This window comes from Musca autumnalis, unplaced genomic scaffold (genome assembly GCF_047663935.1).
Source record: "Musca autumnalis isolate F117 unplaced genomic scaffold, ASM4766393v1 scaffold_2, whole genome shotgun sequence".
Lineage (NCBI taxonomy): Eukaryota > Metazoa > Arthropoda > Insecta > Diptera > Muscidae > Musca > Musca autumnalis.
The window spans coordinates 34,056,804-34,069,103 of NW_027411755.1; the positions used below are offsets into that span (position 1 = coordinate 34,056,804).

Below are 12,300 nucleotides of genomic sequence, written 5' to 3' on the forward strand. Positions count from 1 at the left end.
TTGACATTTAAAATTCTTAAATGTCAATAAACTTATATGACAAAACTTGTGGACATAGGTCCACGTTTTGGTATAGCCCCCATATAAAGGTTCATTTAAGTTCATATTTTCGTATAGCCCAGATACCTCCGAACTAACTGTTAATGACATTTGAAGTTCCCACGTTATGTACCGATTTTCGATATTTTGAAGATTCTAGCTAAATTTTTTAACCGAATTAGGAGTTATTTGACATTAAAGGCTCCCATCAAAAACTGTCAACATAGGCCCATGTTTTATTATAACCCCTATATAACAGTACCTCCCAGTTTCTAGCCCACCAAAAATTGTCAACATACATAGTTAGATATAGGCACCATAAAAAAGGGCCTCCCGAATGAAGCATAAATGTACATAAACATTATCTGACATTTTAACGTACCCACTTAAAGTTGGGGACAGGAATGAAAAGTAATTATTCCATTTTAGTTCAGAATATTTTATGGTGGAGGGTATGAAAAGTTCGGCCCGGCCGAACTTAATGCTTTTTTACTTGTTTAATATATATTTTTTCAAAAAACATAAAATTTTTAAAAATATTTTTTTAATTAAACGTGGATTTTATGGAACTTGGATTTTTTAAAATATTTATGAAATGTGGATTTTAAAAAAAATATTTTTATGAAACGTGGTTTTTTAAAAAATATTGTTTTATGAAACTTGGATTTTTAAAAAATAATGTTTTATGAAACGTGGATTTTTTAAAAAAATATGATTTTTTGAAGGAGACATAGACGTGGATTTCTAAAAAATATTTTTTCAAGGAGCTTCAGACGTGATTTTTTTAAAACATATTTTTTCAAGGAGCCTTAAACGTGGATTTTTTAAAAATATTTTTTTTTTCAAGAAACATCAGAGACGTGGATTTTTAAAAGTATATTTTTTCATGAAACCTGAGAGACGTGGATTTTTTAAGAATATTTTTTCAGGAAACATTAGAGACGTGGATTTTTAAAAAATATTTTTTTAAGAAGCATCAGAGACGTGGATTTTTAAAAAAAATTTTTTAAGAAACATCAGAGACGTGGATTTTTAAAAAATATTTTTTTAAGAAACATCAGAGACGTGGATTTTTAAAAAATATTTTTTTAAGAAACATCAGAGACGTGGATTTTTAAAAAATATTTTTTTAAGATACATCAGAGACGTGGATTTTTAAAAAATATTTTTTTAAGAAACATCAGAGACGTGGATTTTTAAAAAATATTTTTTTAAGAAACATCAGAGACGTGGATTTTTAAAAAATATTTTTTTAAGAAACATCAGAGACGTGGATTTTTAAAAAATATTTTTTTAAGAAACATCAGAGACGTGGATTTTTAAAAAATATTTTTTTAAGAAACATCAGAGACGTGGATTTTTAAAAAATATTTTTTTAAGAAACATCAGAGACGTGGATTTTTAAAAAATATTTTTTTAAGAAACATCAGAGACGTGGATTTTTAAAAAATATTTTTTTAAGAAACATCAGAGACGTGGATTTTTAAAAAATATTTTTTTAAGAAACATCAGAGACGTGAATTTAAAAAAAAAATCAAAAATAGAAGCCTTTGGCTCCTTGCGAAAATATTTTTTAAATAATCCACGCCTTTGGCTCCTGGAAAGAAAAAAAAATTTTTAAAAATCCACGTTTTTTAATGAAACATCAGAGATGTTGATTTTTAAAAAAATATTTTTTGACGAATCATAGATTTTTCAAATATTTTTTTATGAAACATGAAAAGCGTGGATTTTTTTTTTTTCAAGGAGCCAAAGGCTTGTATGTTTTAAAAAATATTTGTTCAACTAGCCAGAGGCGTGGATTTAAAAAAATACATATTTTTTTAAGGTGCTGTTCAAATTCGTAAAGGCGTGATTAAAAAATTTGTATTTTTTCAAGGAGCCAAAGGCTTGTATTTTTTAAAAAAATTTTTTTCAAATAGCCAAATGCTTGGATTTAAAAAAAGTATTTTTTCAAAGACCCAAAGGTGTGGTTTTTAAAATATTTTTTCAAGGAGCCTTAGACGTGGATTGTTTTTAAAGAATATTTTTTGATGGAGCCTAGACGTGGGATTTTAAAAAATATTTTTGTCATGAAGCCACATAATTTTTTTCTTCTATGAAAGTACATCAATCGCTTAGATATACGAGTACACAAAACATTTGAATCACCCTGTAATTTTAATCAAACGATAAGTATGTTTCTATATATTTTTCTTGATTTCAATAAACAATCGAAAAGCCGGACATACCTTCACTTTTGACAATTCAATGTTAATGTCAAAATCAATGGCCGATCTTCTCTCTCATAAACAAATCTGAAAATATGAATCAAAACAATGCTTGTTATCAGTTGTTGGATTCGATTGAGAGAGAGAGACTTCCCATAGAAACAAATTAGACTTGAATCGGAAGTTCAATCTATAAAGTTATTTCATTACAATTGGCATTTTTTTTTCTTCTTCTATAGTGGACTCTGTAAATCTGAATAAAAGTAGTAGTATTTCAATTTAAATCAAACGTTAAAGTATTTTAGTATTTTTGCAACGGAAGAAATCGACAAGAAAACATGTTGCAGTTCGTGAATTTGTTTGTGACCTGCCTAGGTGTGACCTTGTTAGCCCAACAATTCAGTTTTATTTTTCAAACGGCAGAAGCCAAAGCCTACGAACAGACGAAACGTTCCCGCTATGCCAGTCCATCAAGTTATATACCAAATTCAAGAAATCAATATCAATCTGAAGCTGCTGCAACAAGATATGCTCCAAATGCATTGGTTGGCAATATTCAAAGACGTGGCGGTGACTACAGCAATGATTGTGATTCCGAAGGCGGAAATCAAACACACATGTATACGATTACAATAAGGTAAGTAAAGAAGAAAAAGAAAATGATGTAAGCTAGGTATAGCTTACAACTACAAAGGAAGGCATGTGGATACGAGCCATTTCACAGTATACGCCGCAAGGAAAGGCCAAAACTTCAATGGAAAGACCAATTTGAAAATGATTTGGTACTTGTTTCGTTTCATGGAAGCTATAGTGTGGAAGACCACACCATCTCTTCCGATACTTTGTCTTTGTACGCAAGTCAAAACAAATATGTACGATCCAACATCTTCAGTGATGGTTTTGCTTGGTTGTATAATTCGCATATACATTTTCCAAATTATACTATTTGTCGCTTTAGGAACAATGTTCATAATATGCATGAATTGAACATAGGCAACACTTTATGATCACTATTCATAATATGTATGAATTACTTTCCCTGTGTAGACTTAAATTTTTTAAGAATAAATCTGAAAGGTATATTCCAGCTAAATTTTCCTAATTCTTTTCTTTAATTTCAGTAATGAAGACATCGACAAATATACCTACATTAAAATCCTCGAAAAGAAGGCCCGTCACACGACAATTAGCCTGTGTTGCGAAGGTTATACAGTTGTTCGCAATTGGCAACGTGATATCTGTGTACCGGTTTGTGAAAATTGTCGCAATGGCAAATGTGTGGGTCCCAATGAATGTGAATGCTATGATGGCTTTGTACGCAATGATAACGGAGATTGCGTCTTTAGTTGTCCTTTGGGGTGCTTAAATGGTCGCTGCTATTTGGATGGTAGCTGCAAATGTGATCCCGGTTATAAATTGGATGAAACACGACGTTTTTGTCGTCCCATCTGTAGTAAAGGTTGTGGTACTAATACACTGCTAAATTGTACCGCACCCGAAGTGTGTGGTTGCATCAATGGTTATATACTAACAGATCATGGTTGTAAGGCGGTATGTGATCCAGAATGTGGTCCTGGTGGAGAATGTAATGCCAGTGGGAAATGTGAATGTAAATCGGGTTATACACTGAAGGATGGTGTATGCCATGCAGTGTGTTATCAGTAAGTAGAGGATTTGTGGAGGTGGATATATGAGTGGGCATTTTGTAATTGATATTTTTGTCGTTTGTATTCTTGTAGGCCTTGCGAAAACGGCATGTGTTATAGCCGCCATCGTTGCATATGCAATCCAGGATTTATTTACATGGAAAGCACGGGAAATTGCATACCAATGTCGTAAATGGAAAATAATTTAGATATAGTTTTTATTCAATAAATAATAAAACATTAAAAATAACTATTTTTTAAAAAATCCACGCTTTGGAAAGCTTTATGAAAAATATTCTTAAGAAAATCCCAGCATATATGAAAAAATATTTACAAAAAAACTTGCTTTAGAGGGCTTTATGGAAAAATATTTGTTAAAAAACAACGCTTTGGGCAGCTTTATGGAAATATATTCTTTAAAAAATGCACGCCTTAGAGGGATGTACAAAAAATATATTTTCTAAAAATTCTACGCTTTAAAGACAATATGAAAAATATTAACAAAAACACGCTTTAAAGACAATATTTAAAAAAATACGCTTTGAAGACAATATGAAAAATATCTTTTTAAAAAACTTAAAACTTTTTTTGAAAAACTTAAAAAACAATATGAAAAATGTGTTTTAAAAAATCCTTACTTCAAAGACAATATTAAAAAATATTTTTTATTATTTTTATTTTTTAAAAATATACGCTTAAGAGGCAATACGAAAAATATTTTTTTAAAAATATACGCTTAAGAGACAATGTGAAATTTTTTTTAAAAAATATACGCTTAAGAGACAATGTGAAATTTTTTAGAGACAATGTGAAATTTTTTTTTTAAAAATCCACGCTTAAGAAACAGTACGAAAAATATTTTTAAAAAAATCCACTCTTAAGAGAAACAATGAACAAATATTTAAAAAAAATCCACGCTTTAAAGAAAACATGAAAAATATTTTTAAAAAAATCCACGCTTTAAAGAAAACATGAAAAATATTTTTAAAAAAATCCACGCTTTAAAGAAAACATGAAAAATATTTTTAAAAAAATCCACGCTTTAAAGAAAACATGAAAAATATTTTTAAAAAAATCCAAATTTTTAAAAAAATCCACGCTTTAAAGAAAACATGAAAAATATTTTTAAAAAAATCCACGCTTAAGAAAAACAATGAAAAAATATTAAAAAAAATCCACGCTTTAAAGAAAACATGAAAAATATTTTTTTTAAATCCACGCTTCAAAGGCAATATGAAAAAAATATTTTTAAAAACATCCACGCTTCAAAGGCAATATGAAAAAAATATTTTTAAAAACATCCACGCTTCAAAGGCAATATGAAAAAAATATTTTTAAAAACATCCACGCTTCAAAGACAATATGAAAAAATATTTTTTAAAAAATCCACGCTTCAAAGACAATATGAAAAAATATTTTTTAAAAAATCCACGCTTCAAAGACAATATGAAAAAATATTTTTTAAAAAATCCTCTCTTCAAAGACAATATGAAAAAATATTTTTTTAAAAAATCCACGCTTCAAAGACAATGTGAAAAAATATGTTTTAAAAAATCCACGCTTTAAAGACAATATGAAAAAATATTTTTTTAAAAAATCCACGCTTCAAAGACAATATGAAAAAATATTTTTTAAAAAATCCACGCTTCAAAGACAATATGAAAAAATATTTTTTTAAAAAATCCACGCTTCAAAGACAATATGAAAAAATATTTTTTAAAAAATCCACGCTTCAAAGACAATATGAAAAAATATTTTTTAAAAAATCCACGCTTCAAAGACAATATGAAAAAATATTTTTTAAAAAATCCACGCTTCAAAGACAATATGAAAAAATATTTTTTAAAAAATCCACGCTTTAAAGACAATATGAAAAAATATTTTTTAAAAAATCCACGCTTCAAAGACAATATGAAAAAATATTTTTTAAAAAATCCACGTTTCAAAGACTATATGAAAAAATATTTTTTAAAAAATCCACGCTTCAAAGACTATATGAAAAAATATTTTTTAAAAAATCCACGCTTCAAAGACAATATGAAAAAATATTTTTTAAAAAATCCACGCTTCAAAGACTATATGAAAAAATATTTTTTAAAAAATCCACGCTTCAAAGACAATATGAAAAAATATTTTTAAAAAAATCCACGTTTCAAAGACTATATGAAAAAATATTTTTTAAAAAATCCACGCTTCAAAGACTGTATGAAAAAATATTTTTTAAAAAATCCACGCTTCAAAGACAATATGAAAAAATATTTTTTAAAAAATCCACGTTTCAAAGACTATATGAAAAAATATTTTTTAAAAAATCCACGCTTCAAAGACTATATGAAAAAATATTTTTTAAAAAATCCACGCTTCAAAGACAATATGAAAAAATATTTTTTAAAAAATCCACGCTTCGAGAAAATATTGTGTAAAAATCTACGCTTCGAGAAAATATTTTTTAAAAAATCCACGATTCGAGAAAATATTTTTTTAAAAAATCCACGATTTGAGAAAATATTTTTTAAAAAATCTACGCTTCGAGAAAATATTATTTAAAAAATCCAGTCTTCGAGAAAATATTTTTTAAAAAATCCACGCTTCTAGAAAATTTTATTTAAAAAATCCACTCTTCGAGAAAATATTTTTTAAAAACTCCACGCTTCGAGAAAATATTTTTTAAAAAATCCAGGCCTCGAGAAAATATTTTTTAAAAACTCCACGCTTCAAGAAAATATTTTTTAAAAAATCCAGGCTTCGAGAATATATTTTTTAAAACATCCACAATATTTTTTAAAAAATCCAAGCTTCGAGAAAATATTTTTTAAAAAATCCTGAAAATCGAGAAAATATTTTTTAAAAAGTCCAGAAAATCGAGAAAATATTTTTAAAGAAATCCCATCTTCGAGAAAATGTTCTTTAAAAAAATCTCATCTTCGAGAAAGTGTTCTATAAAAAATCCGCGCTTCGAAAATATATTTTTTTAAAAAATCCACGCTTCGAGAAAATATTTTTTACAAAATCCACGCTTCGAGAAAAATTATTTAGAAAATCCACTCTTCGAAAAAATATTTTTTACAAAATCCACGCTTCGAGAAAAATTATTTAGAAAATCCACTCTTCGAAAAAATATTTTTTTTAAAAATCCACTCTTTTTGAAAAAATATTTTTTTAAAAATCCACTCTTTTTGAAAAAATATTTTTTTAAAAAATCCTCGCTCCGAGAAAATATTTTTAAAAAACTCCACGCTTTGAAAATATATTTTTAAAAACTCCACGCTTCGATAAAATATTTTTAAAAAATCCATTCTTCGAGAAAATATTTTTTTAAAAAACTCCACGCTTTGAAAATATATTTTTTAAAAAATCCACGCTTCAAAGACAATATGAGAAAATATTTTTTAAAAAATCCACGCTTCAAAGACAATATGAGAAAATATTTTTTAAAAAATCCACGCTTCAAAGACAATATGAGAAAATATTTTTTAAAAAATCCACGCTTCAAAGACAATATGAGAAAATATTTTTTAAAAAATCCACGCTTCAAAGACAATATGAGAAAATATTTTTTAAAAAATCCACGCTTCAAAGACAATATGAGAAAATATTTTTTAAAAAATCCACGCTTCAAAGACAATATGAGAAAATATTTTTTAAAAAATCCACGCTTCAAAGACAATATGAAAAAATATTTTTTAACAACTCCACGCGTCAAAGACGATATGAAAAATATTTTTTAAAAAATCCACGCTTCAAAGACAATATGAAAAAATATTTTTTAAAAAATCCACGCTTCAAAGACAATATGAAAAAATATTTTTTAACAACTCCACGCGTCAAAGACGATATGAAAAATATTTTTTAAAAAATCCACGCTTTAAAGACAATATGAAAAAATATTTTTTAAAAAATCCACGCGTCAAAGACGATATGAAAAATATTTTTTAAAAAATCCACGCTTTAAAGACAATATGAAAAAATATTTTTTAAAAAATCCACGCTTCAAAGACAATATGAAAAAATATTTTTTAAAAAAATCCACGCTTCAAAATCAATATGAAAGAATATTTTTTTAAAAAATCCACGCTTCAAAACCAATATGAAAAAATATTTTTTTAAAAATCCACGCTTCAAAACCAATATGAAAAAATATTTTTTAAAAAAATCCACGCTTCAAAACCAATATGAAAAATATTTTTTTAAAAATCCACGCTTCAAAACCGATATGAAAAAATATTTTTTTAAAAATCCACGCTTCAAAACCGATATGAAAAAATATTTTTTTTTTAAAAATCCACGCTTCAAAACCAATATGAAAAAATATTTTTTTAAAAATCCACGCTTCAAAACCAATACGAAAAAATATTTTTTTAAAAATCCACGCTTCAAAACCGATATGAAAAAATATTTTTTTAAAAATCCACGCTTCAAAACCGATATGAAAAAATATTTTTTTTTAAAAATCCACGCTTCAAAACCAATATGAAAAAATATTTTTTTAAAAATCCACGCTTCAAAACCGATATGAAAAAATATTTTTTTTTAAAAATCCACGCTTCAAAACCAATATGAAAAAATATTTTTTTAAAAATCCACGCTTCAAAATCAATATGAAAGAATATTTTTTTAAAAAATCCACGCTTCAAAACCAATATGAAAAAATATTTTTTTAAAAATCCACGCTTCAAAACCAATATGAAAAAATATTTTTTAAAAAAATCCACGCTTCAAAACCAATATGAAAAATATTTTTTTAAAAATCCACGCTTCAAAACCAATATGAAAAAATATTTTTTTAAAAATCCACGCTTCAAAACCGATATGAAAAAATATTTTTTTTTTAAAAAATCCACGCTTCAAAACCAATATGAAAAAATATTTTTTTAAAAATCCACGCTTCAAAACCAATATGAAAAAATATTTTTTTTTAAAAATCCACGCTTCAAAACCAATATGAAAAAATATTTTTTTTTTAAAAATCCACGCTTCAAAATCAATATGAAAAAATATTTTTTTAAAAATCCACGCTTCAAAACCGATATGAAAAAATATTTTTTTTTTAAAAATCCACGCTTCAAAACCAATATGAAAAAATATTTTTTTAAAAATCCACGCTTCAAAACCAATATGAAAGAATATTTTTTTTTAAAAATCCACGCTTCAAAACCAATATGAAAAAATATTTTTTTTTTAAAAATCCACGCTTCAAAATCAATATGAAAAAATATTTTTTTAAAAATCCACGCTTCAAAATCAATATGAAAGAATATTTTTTTAAAAAATCCACGCTTCAAAACCAATATGAAAAAATATTTTTTTAAAAATCCACGCTTCAAAACCAATATGAAAAAATATTTTTTAAAAAAATCCACGCTTCAAAACCAATATGAAAAATATTTTTTTATAAATCCACGCTTCAAAACCAATATGAAAAAATATTTTTTTAAAAAATCCACGCTTCAAAACCAATATGAAAAAATATTTTTTTTTAAAAATCCACGCTTCAAAACCAATATGAAAAAATATTTTTTTAAAAATCCACGCTTCAAAACCAATACGAAAAAATATTTTTTTAAAAATCCACGCTTCAAAACCAATATGAAAAAATATTTTTTTAAAAATCCACGCTTCAAAACCGATATGAAAAAATATTTTTTTTTAAAAATCCACGCTTCAAAACCAATATGAAAAAATATTTTTTTAAAAATCCACGCTTCAAAACCGATATGAAAAAATATTTTTTTTTAAAAATCCACGCTTCAAAATCAATATGAAAAAATATTTTTTTAAAAATCCACGCTTCAAAATCAATATGAAAGAATATTTTTTAAAAAAATCCACGCTTCAAAACCAATATGAAAAAATATTTTTTTAAAAATCCACGCTTCAAAACCAATATGAAAAAATATTTTTTAAAAAAATCCACGCTTCAAAACCAATATGAAAAATATTTTTTTAAAAATCCACGCTTCAAAACCAATATGAAAAAATATTTTTTTAAAAATCCACGCTTCAAAACCGATATGAAAAAATATTTTTTTTTAAAAATCCACGCTTCAAAACCAATATGAAAAAATATTTTTTTAAAAATCCACGCTTCAAAACCAATACGAAAAAATATTTTTTTAAAAATCCACGCTTCAAAACCAATATGAAAAAATATTTTTTTAAAAATCCACGCTTCAAAACCGATATGAAAAAATATTTTTTTTTAAAAATCCACGCTTCAAAACCAATATGAAAAAATATTTTTTTAAAAATCCACGCTTCAAAACCAATACGAAAAAATATTTTTTTAAAAATCCACGCTTCAAAACCAATATGAAAAAATATTTTTTTTAAAAATCCACGCTTCAAAATCAATATGAAAGAATATTTTTTTAAAAAATCCACGCTTCAAAACCAATACAAAAAAATATTTTTTTAAAAATCCACGCTTCAAAACCAATACGAAAAAATATTTTTTTAAAAATCCACGCTTCAAAACCAATATGAAAAAATATTTTTTTTAAAAATCTACGCTTCAAAACTAATGTGAGAAAATATTCTTTAAAAAATCCACGCATTGGAGGGCTGGATGAAAAAAATATTCTTTAAAAAATCCACGCATTGGAGGGCTGTGTGAAAAAATATTCTTTAAAAAATCCACGCTTTGGGGGGCTATATGAAAACATATTCTTTAAAAAATCCACGCTTTGGAGGGATTGCTGGATGAAAAAAATATTCTTTAAAAAATCCACGCTTTGGGGGGCTATATGAAAACATATTCTTTAAAAAATCCACGCTTTGGAGGGAGGGCTGTATGAAAAAATATTCTTAAAAAAATCCACAATTTGGAGTCTTTGTGAAAAATATTCTTGAAAAAAATGTATGAGTCACCCTGTTATTTCACCATAGCATTTCCTACTAAAAACATTGAGCGTTGTCTTTAATTTCGAAAAAAGTCAATGTTAATTCTGAGTTGGCACTCAAAACAAAATAACAAAAACAACTCTAATCAAAACAATGGAATCTTATCATTTCCTTTACAGCAATCTTTAATTGAGAGCTCAAGCTCGGTTAGTGTAGAAATCTGTCTCTCTATTATGCAAATTCTTTTGCTTTAGTTTCAAATTATCTATACAAATGAAAACAACTTGAAGACTTATAAAAAATTTTGTTATTCGAAGCCAAAAGATGTTGGAATTTTTCAAAGGTATTAAAATTCCGGCAATCGGAATTGCCTACATTCTTCTTATACAACAAATTTGTATTATTTCCTCTATGATGATGATGGAACCTGAATTCGAACCTGTTCAATTGTATCAGGAAGAACCAGCTGAAGTATATGAATCATATATAGGAAATGAATACCATGATGCTGAAGAGGAGGAGGATCAAGAGCCATACACATTTGATAGATTGGAAAGACGAGCTTTATACATGTTGCCCAATGAAAATCAATGGCGTGATGGTAGCCCAATTGAACCACCTGTTGCCAAGGAAGAATGTGGTACCCACGGTGATCATATGCAATTGATTTATGTACCGTAAGTAGATGTCATATGTGAGAATACAAGCTTCATAAGAAAGTTTCCGCTTTTCAGCACCGAAGCTGTGGACAAATATTCTTGGGTCATCAAAATGACAGACGATAAATCACAACGTGTAACACCCATTAAGGTATGCTGTCCCGGCTATGGTCTGCTGCGTTGGCGTGGTGAACGTCGCTGCATTCCGGTCTGTGACAAATGTCGCAATGGCCAATGTGTGGCGCCCAACGTATGTGAGTGTTATGATGAATATGTGCGCAATGATAGCGGCGATTGTGTTTTCATTTGCCCTATGGGCTGCCTAAATGGACGTTGTTACCTCGATGGCAGCTGTGAATGTGATCCGGGTTATAAGTTGGATGAAACGCGGCTATATTGTCGTCCCATATGTAGTAAAGGATGTGGCACAGATCCTTTACACAATTGCACCGCTCCCGAGGTATGTGGTTGTATTGAGGGTTTCACTTTAACCGATGGTGGTTGTAAGCCTGTCTGTGATCCAGAATGTGGACCGGGTGGCGAGTGCCAGGCTTTCGGTGTAACACGAATGTGTGTTTGTAATCCTGGTTATAGGCTCCAGGACGGGGTTTGTCAATCGGATTGTTATCAGTAAGTTGGAAATTTTGAATATTTTCTGGAGATTTTAATAATGAGATATGTGTTTCTCTTCAGGTCCTGCGCAAATGGCATTTGTTACAATCGCAATCGATGCATTTGTAAACCGGGTTTTGTATATCATGAACGCACAAAGAACTGTATACCACAATAACCACAAAGAAACGCGTATTCGAAGGACAATGACAATCGTATTCCATAAACATAAATGTATTATAAACAAAATTACAGTTATGTAGAAAATATTAAATATATTCTTTGGAACGAGGA

The 12,300-nt window shown here is 27.5% G+C and overlaps 2 protein-coding genes across 2 annotated transcripts in view; both read left to right on the plus strand.

Annotated features, from left to right (window-relative positions):
* The window catches only part of LOC141392206 (uncharacterized), a 43,584-nt gene extending 39,420 nt beyond the window's left edge, over nt 1–4,164 (plus strand). Inside the window, exons 5-7 of the mRNA XM_073965160.1 lie at nt 2,555–2,886; nt 3,371–3,910; nt 3,989–4,164. Of these exons, the coding sequence (XP_073821261.1) occupies nt 2,555–2,886; nt 3,371–3,910; nt 3,989–4,088 (972 nt within the window). The 3' untranslated portion in view covers nt 4,089–4,164. The remainder of the gene's footprint in view (nt 1–2,554; nt 2,887–3,370; nt 3,911–3,988) is intronic.
* Nucleotides 4,165–10,854: 6,690 nt separating this feature from the next.
* Nucleotides 10,855–12,300, plus strand: LOC141393900 (uncharacterized). Its single transcript, XM_073967510.1, has 3 exons — nt 10,855–11,412; nt 11,470–12,024; nt 12,088–12,300. The coding sequence occupies exons 1-3, from the start codon at nt 11,060–11,062 to the stop codon at nt 12,182–12,184; spliced, it is 1,005 nt and encodes a 334-aa protein (XP_073823611.1). The 5' UTR covers nt 10,855–11,059; the 3' UTR covers nt 12,185–12,300.

Bases quoted from the DNA above. Each gene is read 5' to 3' on its own strand.
- LOC141393900 (XM_073967510.1), top strand. From the start codon at position 11,060: ATGTTGGAATTTTTCAAAGGTATTAAAATTCCGGCAATCGGAATTGCC. The intron at 11,413-11,469 runs GTAAGTAGATGT...TCCGCTTTTCAG, and splicing joins ATGCAATTGATTTATGTACC to CACCGAAGCTGTGGACAAAT. The intron at 12,025-12,087 runs GTAAGTTGGAAA...GTTTCTCTTCAG, and splicing joins TGTCAATCGGATTGTTATCA to GTCCTGCGCAAATGGCATTT.